This window comes from Muntiacus reevesi, chromosome 18 (assembly GCF_963930625.1).
Source record: "Muntiacus reevesi chromosome 18, mMunRee1.1, whole genome shotgun sequence".
Classification (NCBI taxonomy): Eukaryota; Metazoa; Chordata; class Mammalia; order Artiodactyla; family Cervidae; genus Muntiacus; species Muntiacus reevesi.
Window position 1 is genome coordinate 41740289 of NC_089266.1, and position 18147 is coordinate 41758435.

General features: G+C 44.8%; 1 protein-coding gene across 3 annotated transcripts; it reads left to right on the plus strand.

Annotated features, from left to right (window-relative positions):
* The first annotated feature begins 120 nt into the window (after window positions 1-120).
* On the plus strand, window positions 121-18054 carry SPAG5 (sperm associated antigen 5). 3 transcript variants are annotated; one of them, XM_065910671.1, is made up of 24 exons: window positions 121-235; window positions 490-609; window positions 3829-4919; window positions 5023-5197; window positions 9418-9492; window positions 9711-9803; window positions 9898-10032; window positions 10246-10365; window positions 10488-10580; window positions 10681-10794; window positions 11125-11218; window positions 11370-11517; window positions 11597-11699; window positions 11894-12027; window positions 12484-12622; window positions 15468-15579; window positions 15777-15863; window positions 16129-16249; window positions 16368-16479; window positions 16865-16945; window positions 17106-17261; window positions 17342-17416; window positions 17547-17627; window positions 17854-18054. In XM_065910671.1, exons 1-24 carry the CDS (start codon window positions 191-193, stop codon window positions 17923-17925), a joined length of 3576 nt encoding a protein of 1191 aa, XP_065766743.1. In that variant the 5' UTR covers window positions 121-190; the 3' UTR covers window positions 17926-18054. The 3 variants fall into 3 exon arrangements, with proteins under 3 accessions (XP_065766743.1, XP_065766744.1, XP_065766745.1); XM_065910672.1 differs by lacking the exon at window positions 9711-9803; XM_065910673.1 differs by lacking the exon at window positions 121-235 and having other exon boundaries at window positions 495-609; window positions 3833-4919.
* Window positions 18055-18147: the final 93 nt, after the last annotated feature.

Here is an 18147-nt window from a genome sequence, read left to right on the forward strand (position 1 = left end):
GGCCGGGCGGGGCCAATGCAAGCCCCGCCCTTGCCCGCCGGGCCCGAGTCCGGAGCGGATGCGCCCGCCTGACGCACTGAGGCTTCGCAGCCAATCGGGAAGCGTGAAGCAGGTTCAAATAAAGACGGCGGGTAGGCATGGCGTCGTCTCTTACGTGTGGGAGGTGTTCACCCCGCGTTCTGTGTTGAAGATGTGGCGGGTGAAAAAACTCAACCTGTCGCCTTCGCCCCAACCGGTGAGCCGAAGGGCCTCATGGAGCGAGAGACTTAGACCGGGGTTTCGGGGGTCTCTGGCTGTGCCGAGCGTCTTGGAAAGCAGAGTCGAGCCTGAGGCGGGGGGGCGTGTGGAGTTTTCCGGTCCTGATATTCGGAGCACTGGGGTTGGAGCCTGCTCTTGTTTATTGCTCGTGAGCTTGTGAGGGAGAGAGGAGAGCTTCTTAGGGCCGGTTGGCAGAGCCCAGGCTTACTTTCATGCTCTCTTCTTTCTTAGGGAAAAGCAGCTATGAGAACACCTCTTCGAGAACTTGCCTTGCAGCCCGACGCCCCCACCAACTCTGGAAAAGGGCCCTCACACTCGCCGACCCCATCACCATGCAAACTGGGGCTGCAGGTGAGATTCGCTTGGCCAGTCTCTCGACTGGGCTCTTTGCCGAGGCCGAGAGCTCAGAGGAACAGAGGGCCAGGGCTGGAACGTAATTAATAACGATAATGAAGTTTTCTACCTAGGCGACATCCATTTACATCTATTCAGGCCAACAGAGAGGTGCCCTAGGGTCGTTAAAGGAAATCCACTGAGAGCCCTCATCTCTATTTAGGTGTTAGTTTTTATCACCTCCTCCCCTGTTCAGTCTTTACCAAACGTCTCAGAAATACTCTCACTTTGATTAGTGGTCTCCTCTTAATAAGGGCTCACTTATGGAGAAGTCAGTCAGCTGCAAGAATGAGGCAATATCCATCCGTTGGGAGAGGTAGTCAAACACTTATTTATATTATTTGCTTATTTTTCTATTGGGTTGTTATCTCTTTTTCATTATTTTCTAAGTGTTCTTATTATATTATAGTCATCCTTTGTCATGCTTTTTAGCTAGTTTATAACTTTCTTTTGATTTTTACCTTTAATCCTGGGATTCTTGATTTCCAAGTGCTTAAAAACCATTTTGTGTCACCTTTTAAATTTATTTTTCTTACGTTATGGTCAGACTGTAATCTGCTGTCTTTTTAGCCAAGTATAAGGTGAATTTTTTCTGAGTGTTCTGTGAACATATGAAAAAAAGCATATGTGCTATTCAAAGAATATCACATTCTGTTATATCCATAAGCAGATAGTTAATTGCCCTGTCCTTGCCCGTTTTTCAGTCTGCCAGATCTGTCGAGTTTTATGTTGTCCTTGTTCAGATTTGGTATCAGTGTAATTTTGGCCTTGTAAAATGAATTAGGAAGTGTTCTTTTAAATTTTTTGGAGGAGCTTGAGACAAATGGGTATTACATCTTCTTTGAATGATTGGTAAAATTCAACCTGTGAAATGATCTGGTCCTGGACGTTTCTGGACGTTTTTGAGCATCTCTTCATATGCTTGGAGAAGGAAATGGCAACCCACTCCAGTATTGTTGCCTGGAGAATCCCATGGACAGAGGAGCCTGGCGGGCTGCAGACTATGGGTCTTAAAGAGTAGGACACGAGTGAGTGACTAACACACTTTCACATGCTTAGTTGTCATTCACATAGTTTCTTTGGAGAAATCTATTCAAGTCCTTTACCCATTTTTAAATTGGATTATTTTTGTTGTTGTTGAGTTGTAGGAGTCCTTTGTATATTCTGGATATTAACCCCTTTTCAGATATATGACTTGCAAATGTCTACTCCTTAAGGAATAAATAGGAACTTAATAAACACAGCAAAAGCTTTAAGGTGCATTTTTACATTTCTAAAAGTGTTTGGTTTGTATATTTAACTTTTGGGCTATGTAGTGCAGACTGATTTTTTTTTTTTTCATCATATAGCTTTAATTTTGTCTTGTCACAGTATTGCTGTAACTTTACATTCTACCTTATCTGATACTAATATTGCTGCCTTTGCTTGCTTTGTTTTTGCCTGATATCTCTTTGCCATCCCTTTATTTTCTACTTTTTCTTAAGCACTTTGAAATAAAAACTTTAAAATTTGAAGTAAAATACCTGAAAGTACATAAAACATGGAGCCCAACAAGTTTGTATAAAGCACACATCATTGTAACCAATACCCAAGGACACTGCTAGAATATCAGAAGCCCTTTTTAGGTCAATCTTACGTTTCATCCTGTGCTATAAATGAGAAATTTCATATAAGTCTGACTCTTTTTCTTTTTTCTTTCTTTCTTTTTTTTAAATAAATAATTAGTCTTTTTATCTAAAGCTTCTAAAATATCTTGTTCTGGTAGTTTAGAAATTTTTTCATTTCTTATCAATCCTGCTTAGAGCTTGGTGAGCTATTTTAATATGCAAACTCAAATCTTTCTTTACCTTAGAGAAATTTTCTTCTAATACTTCTTAATCGGTGCCACACTTATGGGTGTTCTCTTTTCTCCCGGAGATTCTTTTATTCACATGTTAGGTTTACTAGATTTATCTTTCAATTCTCTTAGCTTTTCCCTCAGATTTACATTTCTTTGTATCTTTAAAGGTTTTTCTTCCACTTGATTGTTCAGGCCAGCAATTCCTACCTTAACCCTTATCATCCTCTTTTAATTCATATTACTGAAATTTTTTCTTTAAAAGTAATATTTATTATTTCCATGGGAATTTCCCTGGCAATCCAGTGGTTAGGACGCTGCACTTCCACTGCAGGGGGTACAAGTTTGATCCTTGGTAAGGGAACTAATATCTCACATGCCATGCAGCCAAAACAAAACAAAAAAATAATTTAAATATAAATAAATACAAGTAATATTTATTATTACCAGGAAGTCTTTGTGTGTGTGAGTTGTACTCAGATTTTCTTATGTATTTGTAAATTTGTTTTGGTACAAATTGTCGTCTCTTTCTTCCATCAGCTGTGTTTTGTTAGGGTCTACCTTTCTTAACTATCTCAGAGTTTGTCCTTTTTCTGGCTACTAGATCCACGTAAGTATATTCATATTTTCCTATTGTTGTTCATTGAATCTCAAAACCAGGAGTCCTGCAAGTGATAGAAAGTGCAGTGGTCTCTATCCCTGTGAACCACCAATTGAGAGGTTGTCAGTCCCTTGTCAGTGCACCAGGAAGAAGTCTTTCTGCCTTTCATTCTCCTCTGCTACAAAGGCTAGAGCTCCTCAGATCCCAAGAGTTGAATGGCTTTAACTCATATGTTCAGGATAACCTCAGCGCTTGCACCCAGGGAGACTAGGTCATTAGCATAGGTTAATGTTGCCTTTTCTCCCAAGGATACATGGATCTCTGTGGGCCAAGTGCTCTCTAACTTTAGTCCCCAATTTGTCATCTGTTCCAAAAAGAAGAAAATCTTATACCAACTCTAGAACTTGAGCCAGGGATCCCTCCTACCCTAGAATTAGGTTAGAGTTAGGATTGGAGAAGAGGAGGGTCATTTTCAAGCTACCATCTCCACATGACATGGACAGAATATCTTAGCCTTGTTTATACTGTAACCTGGTTCACTTGGAAGGACCCAGAACGTCTTCCCAACTTTTCTGCTGGGTCTCTGTAGTAAGCAGCAAGGCTTAGCTAAGTTCTTAACCTAGGCAAAGATAATGAGAACTCTTCCTTTTCTGAGCTCAAACAGTATCCTGAACCCATAATTGTATATTGTGAACTAGAATTGACTATCTTAGTCAACTGCTTTTGTTTTCTTTGGCAGGAAGGCAGCAACAACTCATCTCCACCAGATTTTGTCAGTGCTAAGAAGACAGATTCCCCTTCAGAACAGTTTGGACATCCCTCAAAGTGGCTAGAAGCTTATCAACACGAATCAGATGAGCAGCCCCTAAATCTGATTCCCCAAACCAACTCTACTCCCAAATCCTGTGAGAAAGGAGTAGACCCACTGGACAACAATGTGGTTAAAACCATGGTTCTTGTACCTTCTCCAGGGAGGCAGCAGCAAGATATTACACTTGTGGACTGTCTAGATACCATGGCAGAGGGAAACAGCTTCTCTCTAGATGAACCTCTGAGGCCAGGAGATCTGCTGAGAAAGGGAGTGGCCTTCTATAAGGAAGACAGCTTTTCAGAAACTGTTCCTAGTATGCCTGAGATACCTACATTTCAGGATCCTCCATCCCAGCTCTTGGAGTCCCAACCAAATCCCTGTTCTGAGCAGCAGCTACACTGCTCCAAGGAAAACCTGAAGGACAGGAGCACTGAGGCTGAGGCTGAGGACTTAGTTCCTTCTGAAAGTAACGCCTCGTTGCCCTCCTCCCTGCTCTGGCTTTCCCCTTCAACTGCCTTAGCGGCAGATTGCCCTGTCAGTCATGTGGACCCAGAAGGGGATAATTTAGAGCACAGAGCTATAGAGGAGAGGGAAATGACCTTTCCCACACTCCCTGAGGAGGCTGAATTGGGACATCAAGCACTTGTGTCAAATACAGATGATATTCTATCCACGTGCCTAAGCCCAAATCCTGGAGAAATGGAATCACAGGTGGCTCCTGGGCCAGCAGGAAAAGATGCCAGTGACATTCCTGGCTCTGATGTAGGGCCTTGGATGTCACCCCTGGCCTGGCTGGAAAAAGGTGTCAATACCTCAGTCATGCTGGAAAATCTTCGCCAGAGCTTATCCCTTCCCTCTGCGTTTCGGAATGCTGCCATCGGCACTACCCCTTTCTCCACTTGCTCCGTGGGGACTTGGTTTACTCCCCCAGCACAACAGGAAAGGAGTACAAACACATCCCAGACAGGCCTGGTGGGCACCAAGAACAGTGCCTCTGAGACAGAGCACCTCCTGTGGGGGTAAGTGTCCTGTGTCTTTGTGCTCCAGGGCTTCATATACCTGGATCCATCACTCCCATCCTTCTCCCTCTCTTCTTCCCATGTTCTTCTCTTCCTACCACAGTCGTTCTCCAGATCTGACTACCATGTCTCGACATGACCTGGAAGATAACCTGCTGAATTCTCTTGTCATCCTGGAGGTTCTGTCCCACCAGCTGCGGGACTGGAAGAGTCAGCAGAGTGGCCCTCACCCCAGAGTTCAGGACAGCAGCACACAGACCGACACCTTTCCCAGCGAGGTGAGATAGTTCCTCCTGAAATGTGGAGGATCTCAGTGGGCCCTCTTCCTTAAAATAAGTATGAAAGCTGAGGGTCTGGAAGATCCCTTAGAGCTGTGGGTACACACTATACTCCTGGGATACATCAAGATTTTCCAAGGGAATGTAAGCAAGGAAAGTTTTTTTTTTTTTATTTACTTTAATTGAAAAAAAATTTTCTTAGTCATCTATTTTAGTTGCTTTACAATATTGCTTTGGTTTCTGCCATACATCAACAGCAAGGGAAGTTTTGAAGGAATTGTTTTCTAGATCTTCATCTTCCAAATGCACTGTTTCCAGATTTCTTTTTTTTTTTGTCCACGCCATGTAACATGAGGAATCTTATTCCCCTGACCAGGGTTCGAACCCAAACCCACTGCACTGGGAGCCTGGAGTCGTAACCAGTGGAACACCAGGGAATTCCCTGACATAAATCTTGTACCTATAAGAATGGAAAATAGGCGTCAGTTCAGTACAGTCGCTCAGTTGTATCCTTCTCTTTGTGACCCCATGGACTGTGGCACACCAGGCCTCCCTGTCCATCACCAACTCCCGGAGTTTACCCAAACTCATGTCCATTGAGTCATTGATGCCATCCAGCCATCTCATCCTCTGTCGTCCCCTTCTCCTCCTGCCTTCAATCTTTCCCAGCATCAGGGTCTTTTCAAATGAGTCAACTCTTCGCATCAGGTGGCCAAAGTATTGGAGTTTCAGCTTCAGCATTAGTCCTTCCAATGAACACTCAGGACTTAACTCCTTTAGGATGGACTGGTTGGATCTCCTTGCAGTCCAAGGGACTCTCAAGAGTCTTTTCCAACACTGCAGTTCAAAAGTATGAATTCTTTGGCACTCAGCTTTCTTTGTAGTCCATACAAAGTCATGTAGTCCATACATGACTACTGGAAAAACCATAGCCTTGACTAGACGGATCTTAGTTGACAAAGTAATGTCTCTGCTTTTTAATATGCTGTCTAGGTTGATCATAACTTTCCTTCCAAGGAGTAAGCATCTTTTAATTTCATGACTGCAATCACCAGTAGTAATTTTGGAACCCAAAAAAATAAAGTCTGTCACTGTTTCCGTTGTTTCTCCATCTATTTGCCATGAAGTGATGGGACTGGATGCCATGATCTTAGTTTTCTGAATGTTGAGCTTTAAGCCAACTTTTTTACTCATCCTCTTTCATTTCATCAAGCATAGAATTGTTGAACTATGTCTTACTGTAGGAATTATAGTAATCCACAGACACATGAACTGGTAAGGGGAGGGCGTCTTTATCTATTTCATTAGTATCATGAATGATCTCCAGTAAAATTTTACTAGGTATGTTTATGATTTTAATTATCATACTGATTCATATACAACTGATGAAAATGTTTGTCCAAGAGTTTTTTCATTTAAAGTCTTGTGGTCAGAGGAATTAGAAAATGTTTTAAATTTATCACAATTTAGGTAAACTTTTGTTGTTTTTGCAGAGATCTTGATTTAAAGTTTAAAAATATATTACATCAGGATAAAATTCTGAGAGGAGTGAAAATGGAGATTCAAGGAGAAAAAAGGATGATATAAAATTTCTGACTGTTAAAGTGCTTGTGTGTGTATTTTTTAAAAATATCAAACATATTAAATCATGGTATTTGTCATTGTACCATTGGGTATATTTGAGGGTGATGTAACCGTTTTATTTCAAACTGTCAACATTTATAAGGTGGTGGAGATTATAGCCTTTGAACAATTTAAACATCAGAGTACTCCATCTTTCAAAATTATTGTAGGAGATATCAGGATAACAGTTAAAGACCATTGTCCTAGGGGTATTTTTGTATCCTTTCCTCTGGTCCTTGACCTTGTTCTCCCCCGCCCCGAGTTGACCGTCTGTACCTTGAAGCTTGCCAAATCCTTTGAGAGACCACTGAAGCAGAACCAAAGAGAGGAAATGACAGTACCTTCAGCCATTCACCATCACAGTCTCAGTCCTTGCCGCTTGGCTGCCTCATTGACGCTAATCTCATCACTGGCCTGACTGCCCAGCCCTAAGCAGTAGGCTGCCCTGTTCCAGGGCTCAGTGGGGGACTCCATGTCCTTACTGTATAACACAGTAGGAGGGAGGCCTGCTTTGCTGGGGCCAGGAGTGATGGACTCCAGGAGATCTGCCTCCTTACATCCAGACTGCTGCAACGTTGTGACTCAGCACTGCTGCTCCAGCACTAGGCTTTGCCTGGGCGATGTATGTCTTACAGTGGTAATGAAGGCTTCGCACTTTTCTCTTGGAACTTTGAAGTTTCTCTACGGCTCTGCTGCCTTTGAGATCACAGTTACCTACTTCACATAGCGCACCAAGATTTTCATCTGCTCTAAGAGAGTGAACAGACCTTAGAGATTAAGAAAATAACTAGTAAATAGATATTTGAGGAGGTTACCTTTTTTGATAATCAGGTAAATGCAAATTGCAACATGAAATGCAATTTTCTTCTGATCAAATAGCAAAGAATAAAATAGATAGTGGTTAAATATTGTCCTATCATCAGTAAGGCATAAATTAGTTGAACCTTTTTTTTTTTTTTAATGCTTTAAAACAGTGATATTTAACATTATTATTACTTAAACATTGTTTTTTCCTCTTGTTTGAACATTATGCCTTTAAATGGGTTCAGCCTTTCTAAGGGCAGTTTAAACTGCTTAAAGCAGTTCAAACTTTTTGACCCAGTAACTCCACTTCTAGGTATATATCCTAAGGGGGGGTGGGGAATTTCCACATACAGATTATAACTTTAAAAACATGAAAAAGAAAATAATGGTACATCCATAAAATGTAGATATTCTACAGTTATTTAAAAATATGTTCATGAGGAGTTTTTCTGTTGTTTTTTGTTTGTATGTTTGTTTTTTGCATGCCTTGCTGCATGCAGGATGTTAGTTCCCCGACCAGGGATCAAAACCATACTCCCTGCAGTGAAAACAGTCCTAGCCACTGGACTGCCAGGGAGGTCCCCTGAAGAGTTTTTAATAGCATGAAAAATAAGTAATGTAAGTTCATGGTAAAAGGAAATCATGTTTCACCTCTCAGAGGTTTTAGGTGAAGTAAAATAGCAGAAGTTAAAAATGAGTGATACTCCACTTTGATAGGTCTTCCTAAAATACATATCCTAGTCTCAAGCTCTCAATGAGGATAGTGAACATAAACTCAGAGCTAAATGACATTAGTATAATAAAATTAAGTAAGAAAAGCAGGACCCCAATTTTATTTATATATCTCAGTCCCAAACCAGTTGTGTTTTTTCTTAAGCATTACTGTCTTTCATCAAATCTAAGACACTATCAATTTTAAAAGCATACCAGTATCAGTGGTGTTAAAATGTAAAAAGCAGTCACTTTAGAATTTATGGAATATGGTAATTTCCTTCTAAATCCGTAGTCTACAACTTTTTTCACCCTGACACCTGAGGGAGGTAATAGACTCATCGATTATAGTAAATCCCTATAGCAAGGAAATCTGGTGTGGAAGTATATTGAAATCTCTTGGGGTGAATGCTGTACTGTTGGTTGAGAATCACAGCTCTCAGTGGTGAAACTAATAATGAATCTTTTTCCATTTCTAAAATTTTATAGTAAACACATAATCAGAAGAAAGTTATTTTAAATTTTACTTATTTATTCAGTTTTGGCTGGGCTGAGTCTTCATTGCTACACGGGCTTTCTCTAGTTGCAGCAAGTGGGGACTGCTCTCAAGTTGTGGTGTGTGGGCTTCTTATTGCGGTGGCTTCTCTTGTTACAGAGCTCAGGCTCCAGGCGTGAGGGCATCAGTGGGTATGACACATGGGCTCAGTAGTTTCAGCCCCCAGGCTCCAGAGCCCAGGTTCAATAGTTGGGGCACAGGAGCTTAGTTGCTCTGTGGCAAGTGGGATCGTCCCGGATCAGGGATCAAACCCATGTCTCCTGCAGGTGGATTCATTACCACTGAGCTACCAGGGAAGCCCCCAAAAATATTTTTAAAAGTTAATTTTTAGATTACTTTTAATTAGAAAAGTAATTTTGTTTTTAACCTACCTCTGGATTTTTTTTCTAGCTTGGCTTCATCAAGGCGAGAGCTTTGCTCCTGCTTTTAATGGGAAGGGCTCCTGTATATCAGTGGGTGGGAAGGGGACAAGTGCTGGCAGTGCATATCGTTTCTGCAAAAGGAACAACCCTGTTTCTCCGGCTAGATGAGTAAGAAACCTCAGCATCTTCAGGAGAGCCAGGAGGTTGAACAGGCTCTGCAGCAGGCCAGGAATGTCATGGTAAGTGTTGACTGACCTTAGTCCATTGCTGGGTCTCCTGTGAAGGTCAAGAATGGAGTGGTGAGCAGATGATGGTACTCAAATGTGGGAGTGAAGGGAGGTTTCCTTTTGTTAAGGAAGACCCTGAAATTGGGGTCAGTGGCTTTCCTCCAGTGTCCCTGCTTACTTCCTGCCTAATGACTTTATTTGATCTAGCCTAACCTCCTCTGCCTCTGCAGCAGTCATGGGTGCTCCTCTCTAGAGAGCTGATATCCTTGCTTCACCTGTCTCTGCTGCACTTAGATGAAGATAAGACTGCTCTGAGTCAGGAGGTAAGCAGCATGAAGATGTAGCAGAGGCCTCTGGTGGGACTGAAATTCAGCCAAAGAAAGAAACCAGACACAGTATCTGATTCTTATCTTGTAGACTCGGCGTGCAGAAACCTTGGTGTCCTGCTGTTTTGATGTGTTGAAGAAATTGAAGGCCAGGCTTCAGAGCCTCAAAGCAGAAAGGGAGGAAGCAAAGCACAGAGAGGAACTGGCCCTCAGAGGCAAGGATGCGGTAAGGTGTCAGGCTTTGGTTCCTGGATGAGGGAGGTCTCTTCCTAAGGTTCCTGCAGGAATACAAATTGACTAGAGTCACAGATGGGTGGCCTGAGAACTGCCTGCCCTGGGGAGTAATGAACTCAGCTACTGGTGTGATGGGTAGTTAACGGTTTTTTGTGCTGTTTCCTTCTTCTGTGCACGATGTCCTCACAGCCTCTTATTTAAACAGGCAGAGACAGTGCTAGAGGTCTTCTGTGCACATGCCAGCCAGCGCATCAGCCAACTGCAACAGGACCTGGCATCCATGGGAGACTTCAGAGGCCTTTTGAAGGAGACCCAGACCCAACTGGTGATTGATGGCATCTTCTTCCCTGGGATCCACGTGGACACACCGGGAGGGGGGGGTCATGTACCCATGCTTCCCTGTATCCAGTGGGAAGGGGCACCTCCATTGCAATCCTTCTTATGTAGGTAGGGCTTCACACTGAGCAGGAAGAGTTGGCTCAGCAGACAGCGAGTCTTACTTCAGCCTTGCAACAGGACTGGATAGCCATGCAACTGGATGTGAGTATCAGCGGGCATTATACTGCTCCTCTGCTCACAGCCAGCCCTGTGAAGTCTTTTTTCAAGCGTGCTCTCTTGACCTATTTGCCTCCCCCGGTAGTATGTAACATGGACAGCTCTGCTGAGCCGGTTTCGACAACTTATGGAGAAATTTACAGCCAAGAGCCGGCAGACGCTGCAGGAACGTGATGCTGCAATTGAGGAAAAGCAGCAGGTACACAGGAGAGGGGACTGCTTAGGCCTGGTTTCCTCCGACTTCTCCACAGAAGACCTTTCTGATGAGTGGTATCATTAGCCTCTTCCCCTTGACCTATCTTCTTTCCATCTGTGGGTTTGGAGACCAGCCAGTCCCTTTGCTCTTAGATGGCCTTCCACACCTTCTTCATCAGCTTTTCTCCTGTTTCTGCTTTTTCCTGAGGATTAGACTTATTTGCTACAGTGAACAAGGAGGTTGGCTGTCCTGTCTGGACAGAGAAACTGGACTAAGTCTTGGGACTCCTGATTCAGGAGGAACTGTGGGAAGAAAACTATCTTTTTCTCCTAGGTTTCCAGGGAGCTGGAACAAGTCTCTTCCCATTTAGAGGACTGCAAAAGCCAGTTAGAACGACTGGAGTTGGAAAACAGCCGCCTGGCAGCAGGTGTGCATGGGTGCAAACAGTTGTACCCTGCTGAGGCTTGGGGTGTGGCCACGGAGCAAGCAGCTGCTCTAGAGCACTTGTTTTGGAGCAGAGGTGTGGGGAGGTTTGGGCCTGCTGACCACATATCGTCATTAGGATCCTTTTGGCCTAGATCTCCGGGCTCAGCTGCAGATTCTGGCCAGCACAGAGAGTCAGCTAAAAGTGCTACAGAGTCAGCATGCCCATTGTACCCAGGACCTGGCCACGAAGGACGAGTTGCTCTGCCGGCTCACCCAGAGCAGTGAGGAGCAGGCTGCTCAGTGAGTTCCTCTCGGGCTGTGGTGGCGGTAAGCACCCAGAACAGGGGACCAGTGGAATTTCACATAAGGTCTCTGGCAGATGGCAAAAGGAAGAAATGGCGCTAAAACATGTGCAGGCAAAGCTGCAGCAGCAACAGGCGGTCTTGGCCAAGGAGGTGCAGGACCTGAAGGAGACCCTGGAGGTAAGGAAGGTGGCCTGGGGCAGGGCGGCTGGCAGGAGTGTGACTCTTCCCTGATGGTACCGATGGTGAGGTTTGAGACTGTGGACTGGAAGAAGCTTCTGATCCTAGGACTCTGTAAAGTGTCCCACTTGGATGCATTTCCTCGCCCCGCTCCCTCTCACTCCTTGCCTTCCTTCTTTCTTCTGCCTCCCCAGTTTGCTGAACAGGAGAATCAGGTTGCTCACCTGGAGCTGGGTCAGGTTGAGTGTCAGTTGAAAACCACGCTGGAAGTGCTCCGGGAGCGCAGCATGCAGTGTGAGGGCCTCAAGGACACTGTGGAGAACCTGAAGTAAGATCTCTACCTCTCTGTGCTTCCCCCCGAGGACTTCTTTCTCAAGCCCGCTTCTGGAAGTGGAAGTTTCCAAAAAGGGAATTGTACCAGTGTCCAAGAACCTCTTGTTTCTCCCTTTGAATGCAGTTCTGTGGGGGTTGGTTTGGGGAGGTGTTCAAAGGTGACCTGGTGTTTGGCTATCTTCTCTGTTCCTTTCTTATTGTCGTTTAGTTGCTAAGTTGTGTCTGACTCTTTCTGACCCCATGGACGGTAGTCCGCCAGGCTCCTCTGTTCATGGGATTTCCCAGGCAAGAATGCTGGAGTGGGTTTGCCACATCATTTTCCAGGGGATTTCCCGACCCAGGGATTGAACCTGCATCTCCTGCATTGCAGGAGGATTCTTTACTGCTGAGCTATTTGGGAAGCCCTTTCTTATTTCAAGCCTAAAATTCCTTATATCCTTCCTTATTTCAGGGTTAAACTAGCCAGCATCGTAGCAGAAACACAGCAGCAAGATCTGGAGAAGATGCACCAGTATTCCCAAGAGCTGGGGGTGCTCACGGAGCAACTCCATAGCCTGACCCTCTTCCTACAGACGAAACTAAAGGAGAAGGTAGGATATGGGGTTTCCTTCTCTTCCCTTACAATCATATCTTCAAATAAACACAGTTTTATTTCTTCCTTCCCTGTCTGTAAACCTGTTATTCCCTTTCTTACTGCATTAGCTAGAACTTCCCCTATATTGCTGAAAAGGATTGATGGTAGGGAACATCCTTGTCTTGTACCTGATCTTAGAGGGAAAACTTCGAGTTTCTTACCTTTCAGTATGATGTTAACTGTAGGCTTTTTGTAGATATTCTTTACCAAGTTGAGGAAGTTCCCCTCTAATCCTGGTTTACTGAGGGTTTTTCCGGTTGTATCTTTATTGTATAGAATGGTCTTCCTAAAGTACTGTTCTTGTTCCATCTCTGTGACCTTCAGTGACTTTCAGTTGCCTACAGGATATCTTCAGCCTGTCATCTGTCTCCTTCTTTCCTATTATGAACTCTTTACTCCCACTAGACTGCCTACACACTACACACACATCTCATTTCCATTCTCACCCAGATGATGCAGGCTGTTACCATGTTTGTTCTCCTCTATCATCAAACTGGAAATGTCTTTTCCTTCCTATTAAAATCCTCCCTGGTTCACCTTCTTTGAAATGTTCCCAAACATCAGTGGACTCAGTGATGATCTGCTATATTTCTCATGAGCTTACTCTCCTTTTGCACTTGTATTAATTTTCCTTGGATGTTTGGTCTCTTCAGCTAGACTTTGTTTGAAGCAAGCAGAAGTTTTAGCATTGCTTCTTTGGCTTCCCCACAGTGCACACTGCAGAGTAAATGGTGGATATCTTTCAGACTGCAGAGTTAATTAGCTTATTCAACAGTTAAGGGCAGAGCCAGAATCCTGAAATCAAATTGCTTATGAGGTGACCCCGTTCCCCAGCATGTGATAAGCACAGAAATCTAGTCTTGGGAAGACAGACAGATATAAATTTGTCATTTTGACTTGTGATTGTGATAGAAGGTTGTCTGAATGGCCACAGAGAAGGGAGCATCAGCTTTAGTTTTGAGAGTTAGGATGTCTTCTCAGAGCAGGTGACTCTTGGGCAGAATCTTGAGGATAGAAGTTTGTAGAGCAGGGGTGGGTATACAGGAAGGTCCACCAGGCAGAGGGAACAGCATATGAAAGTCATAGAGGCATTAGGGGTACTTTTTGTAGTGTCTACCCTGTGACAAGACCTGGGTTAGGTGCTGGGACTAACCAGGTGAACAAGGCCAAGGCTCTGCTCATATGGAATGTGGCGAGTTTGGGGCCTGGGAAGCAACCCTTTATGAGTGGATTATAGAAGCTATGTGGGGCAGGGATGACAAGGGGAAGAGGCTGGAGAAGTAGGCAGGAGGCCAGGTTTTTGAAGGCTTGAACTAATGGCGATGATAGAATGGATATGGAGGAGGGGATGGATTGACTGCATTCAATACCTATTTAGGAAATAAAGGTAATAGAGGGCTTCCCCGGTGGCTCAGCAGTGAAGAATTCGCCTACAGTGCAGGAGACGTGGGCTAGATCCCTGGGTTGGGAAGATCCCCTGGAGAAGGAAATAGGTAACCCACTCCTGTATTCTTACCTGGGAAATCCCATGGACAGTGGAGCCTGGAGGGCTACAGTCTATGGGGTCATAAAAGAGTTGGACATGACTTAGCAATTACATAACAACAGAAGGTAATAGAATATGGTGACCAGTTTGATATAGGAGTAAGGTGAAAGAGTGAATGATGATCTTTTTTGCTGGAAAGATGGCAACACTCTCTAGAACTGAGGTTGGCAGACTTTTCCCGTAATGTGCAATATGATAAATATTTTCGGCGTTGCGAGGTATGTGATCTCTGTCTCAACTACTCAACTCTGCCTTTGTAGCTCAGGAGCAGCCATAGAGAGTATGTAAATAAATGGATGTGGCAATGTTTCAATAAAACTTTATTTACAAAGACAGGTGGCAGGCCAGATTTAAACCACAGGCTGTAATTTGCTGCCCCCCTGCTCTAGAATCTTAAATACAAGTGGAGGAACAGATTTTTGGTGGGGTGGGACAGGAAAAATGGTTAGCTCAGCTTTATACATAGTAAATTTCAGGTGAACTGTGGAGCAATCTGGTAGATTTTTCACAGGCAGTTAAGCTTTTGGACCAGGAGATTGGGAAAAAGTCCAATTGAGAGAGACAGATTGAAGGGTCAACAATGTAGAAGTGGATGTTTCTGTGGAGCTCCTGAGGTGAAGCAATGTGGGGAATGGATTAGAGTGTAAAGGGGATCAAGTATGAACCAAAAGGAGCCCACAGGTAAGGACAGACCTCCACACAGAGAAGAAATAGCCAGAAAGGTATGAATCCTACCTGTGAAGCAGAGTCATGTCACAAAAGCTAAGAAAATGAAATTTCTAATAGAACATGGTCATTGGTTATTACATAAGTCAGGTAAAATAAGATCTGAAAGGAGTCCACTGCATTTGAAAGTAAGGATGCCCTTGCAGCACAAAATAATGAGGATGCCATTGGTGTTTTAATAACGGTGGAATGGTGCGGCAGAATCCTCTGTGTGGTGGGCCAGGGATTCCATAGATGGTGAGAATTTTAGGCAAGAAATGTAGGCTTTTCTTTTTTTGAAATTGAAGGGAAAGAGAAAAGGCAGTAGTTAAAAGAGTACTTAAGGCAAAAAGAAAGCTTTAAAAAAAATTCTTGTTCTAGTGAGAGAGAATTAAGTTCAGGGAGAGGAACTAATGGAAAAATTGAAGATTGAGAAGAGAGGTGATAGATAGAACAGCATTCCCATGGAGATGGCTTGTGAGTACCTGTAAGTTCAGGGAACTCACTAATCCTGAAAAGCCACTGACATTTTTTTCTCCCTTGCGCTCAGGCTGAACCAGAGACCCTCCCGATAAGCACAGCCAGTGCTCTTACCCAGGAACACCCTCTGCCCAGTGACAGCACCTTCTTGGGAAGTGCCCAGACAGCAGAGGCAGATGAAGGTTAAAGGCCCTGGAATTGAAGGGTGGGAAAGTTGGGACCCTACTCCTGGTAGGGAGTAGGGAGTAGGGGATACTCCTGTATCTTCAGCTGTTGAGGATGCTGCCAACAGACCCTGTCTCTCCCTGGTTTCTGTGGTGAGCAGATCCTTGATGGGGTCACCAGAGAGGCCCTCTACCATGGTTGGTTTTTGTTTCAGACGCAGAATCCACTCCTGTGCCTTTGCTTGGAAGTGACAAGAGTGCTTTCACCAGAGTAGCATCAACAGTTTCCCTTCAGCCTACAGGTTAGGATGGGCTCTCCAGGGATCCTGCCTCATTTCTAGATCTGGTTGTGATTATAATGACTAGAGCAGTGAGAAGTGCTTTGCTCTAAAAACCTCAATTCTATTTGGGCTTCTTTCAGTTCTGCCTTTGGGGGATCAGTAATGTTCCGGATATTCAAATCCTATGGGTGGGGAACATGGATAAGAGTGGAAGAAGTGATGGCTCCGTACTCCTTCCTTCCAGAGCTAAAGGGCTTTGCCTCTTATCTAGTACTTTCTCTTTTAGAAACTCCAGGCATCGAGAAGAGCCTGACAGAAATGGGTACTAAGACTCTGGAACTTCAGAGCCTGTGTTCCCTGCTGCAGGAGTCTAAAGAAGAGGCTATCAGGACTCTCCAGCGAAAGATGTAAGTGGATTGCAGTCCTAGTGAGAGAGGGCAGGTCATGTGAGCAGCCCCTTAATGTCAAGGGCCCAGCCAGCCCCTGGTGGGGGCAGGAATAATTCTGAATTCTTCCCTCCCTTAGATGTGATCTGCAGGCTCAGCTGCAGGCCCAGGAAGAACAGCATCAGGAAGCCCAGAAGGCAAAGGAAGTGGACATAGAGAAGCTGAACCAGACCTTGTGCTTGCGCTACAAGGTGGAGGAGGGGCCTGGAAGTGAAGCCACGAAGAACTGGGGCAGCTGTGCGGGCCCACTGGGAGCTGCTGTCTCTCCAGGCATCTGGGTGGTGGGGATTTTCCAACCATTGCCCTAGTTTTGCCCTTCCTGGGGTCAGACAATTTACATATTTGGGAACCAGGTATAGGCTGACCCATCTTCCAGGCTGACCTAGAAGTCAGGAACTCCAGCAGAGCGCTTTCTACAGGGAAATGTGCCTGGCCTGACCTAGCCCTAGAGGAAGAACTAGTGTTGGTAATTGGTATCACCTGGACTGAGCATGAGTCAGGAGTGAAATCTCTCTTGGCAAGGGCTGCAAAGACGCCAGCTCTCCCACTGGCTTCTCACCTCCTTTTCTCTCACAGAATGAGAAGGAACTCCAGGAAGTGATACAGCAGCAGAACAAGAAGATCCTGGAGCAGATAGACAAGGGCGGCGAGCTCATAGTACGTTCGTCATCATGCCTGGCCTCTGCCTTCTGTGTCACTATAGCCAGGGTCCCAGCTGTGGGAATTGGGCCCCCTGGTCTACCCTTGCTCACCACATGGGATAAAGATGGAGAGGACCTTTGAGTGCTACGAGATACCTCTCCATTCTCATTCCCAGAGGCTTAGAGAGGAGGTGACCCAGCTTACCCGCTCCCTTCGGCGTGCAGAGACAGAGACTAAGGTGCTCCAAGAGACCCTGGCAGGCCAGCAGAACCCTGACTGTCAGCCCATGGACACAAACTGGATCCAGGAGAAAGTGTGGCTCTCCCAGGAGGTGACTCAGAGTTAACCAAAGAGCTGGAGAACTGGTGGGAACCTTAGGCTATGCCCCTACTCATCTGAACATATCTATAGGTGGACAAACTGAGGGTGATGTTCCTGGAGATGAAAAATGAGAAGGCAAAACTCATAGTCAAGTTCCAGAGCCATGTAAGGATTTCCATGCCATTCCAGGGCTGTTTCCCATCTCCCCTAGCAAGTTCCCTGCCATGTTTACCTTTCCCCACAAGCTATGTCATTCTTTTAAGGATAGAACTTATGCAGCCTATTTGCTTTTTAGAGAAACATCCTGGAAGAGAATCTGCGGCGCTCTGACGAGGAGTTAAAGAAACTAGATGACACTGTTCAGCATATTTACGAGGTAAAGGAGGGTGTTGATGCAATTTAGGTACTTGGCATAAGGAAGGCCTGGCCGGGGGTACTGATGAGCATAGCTCTGGTTCCCAGCCTGTGCTGAGAGCTGGGCCCTGATTCACTGTTGTGGGCTTCTCTGTGGCTTCCATTTTCTCCCCTCTAAGAGGGTGCTTCTTAGGCCTGGTGCTTCCTGGCCTGTGACCCTGAGCTGCCTTTTCTGAATCTCTTCCCAGACTCTGCTGTCCATCCCAGATGTCGTGAAGGGTTGCAAGGAGCTACAGGAATTGCTGCAATTTCTGAGCTAAGAAACTGAAAGCTGGAGTCTGTTTCACCCCTTTTTACCTGCAACACTCCCTTATCCCAGTATCAGGACAGTATCAGGACCAATTGGCTTAGAGCCAGCTCTGTTTATAAAATAAAGTATATTTAATGTATTTCTTCAGGCTCATTGAATCTTATTTCTTGGGTGGGAGGTGGGTGGATGAGCTCAGGCGGAGGCAGCTTGGTCCTTTTGCCTGGGCTCCCTA

Excerpts from the sequence above, each read along its gene's own strand:
- SPAG5 (XM_065910671.1), top strand. The coding sequence starts at position 191 with ATGTGGCGGGTGAAAAAACTCAACCTGTCGCCTTCGCCCCAACCG. Across the intron at positions 236-489 it reads TGTCGCCTTCGCCCCAACCG|GGAAAAGCAGCTATGAGAAC; the intron begins GTGAGCCGAAGG and ends CTTCTTTCTTAG. Across the intron at positions 9,493-9,710 it reads AGCAGGCCAGGAATGTCATG|CAGTCATGGGTGCTCCTCTC; the intron begins GTAAGTGTTGAC and ends CTGCCTCTGCAG.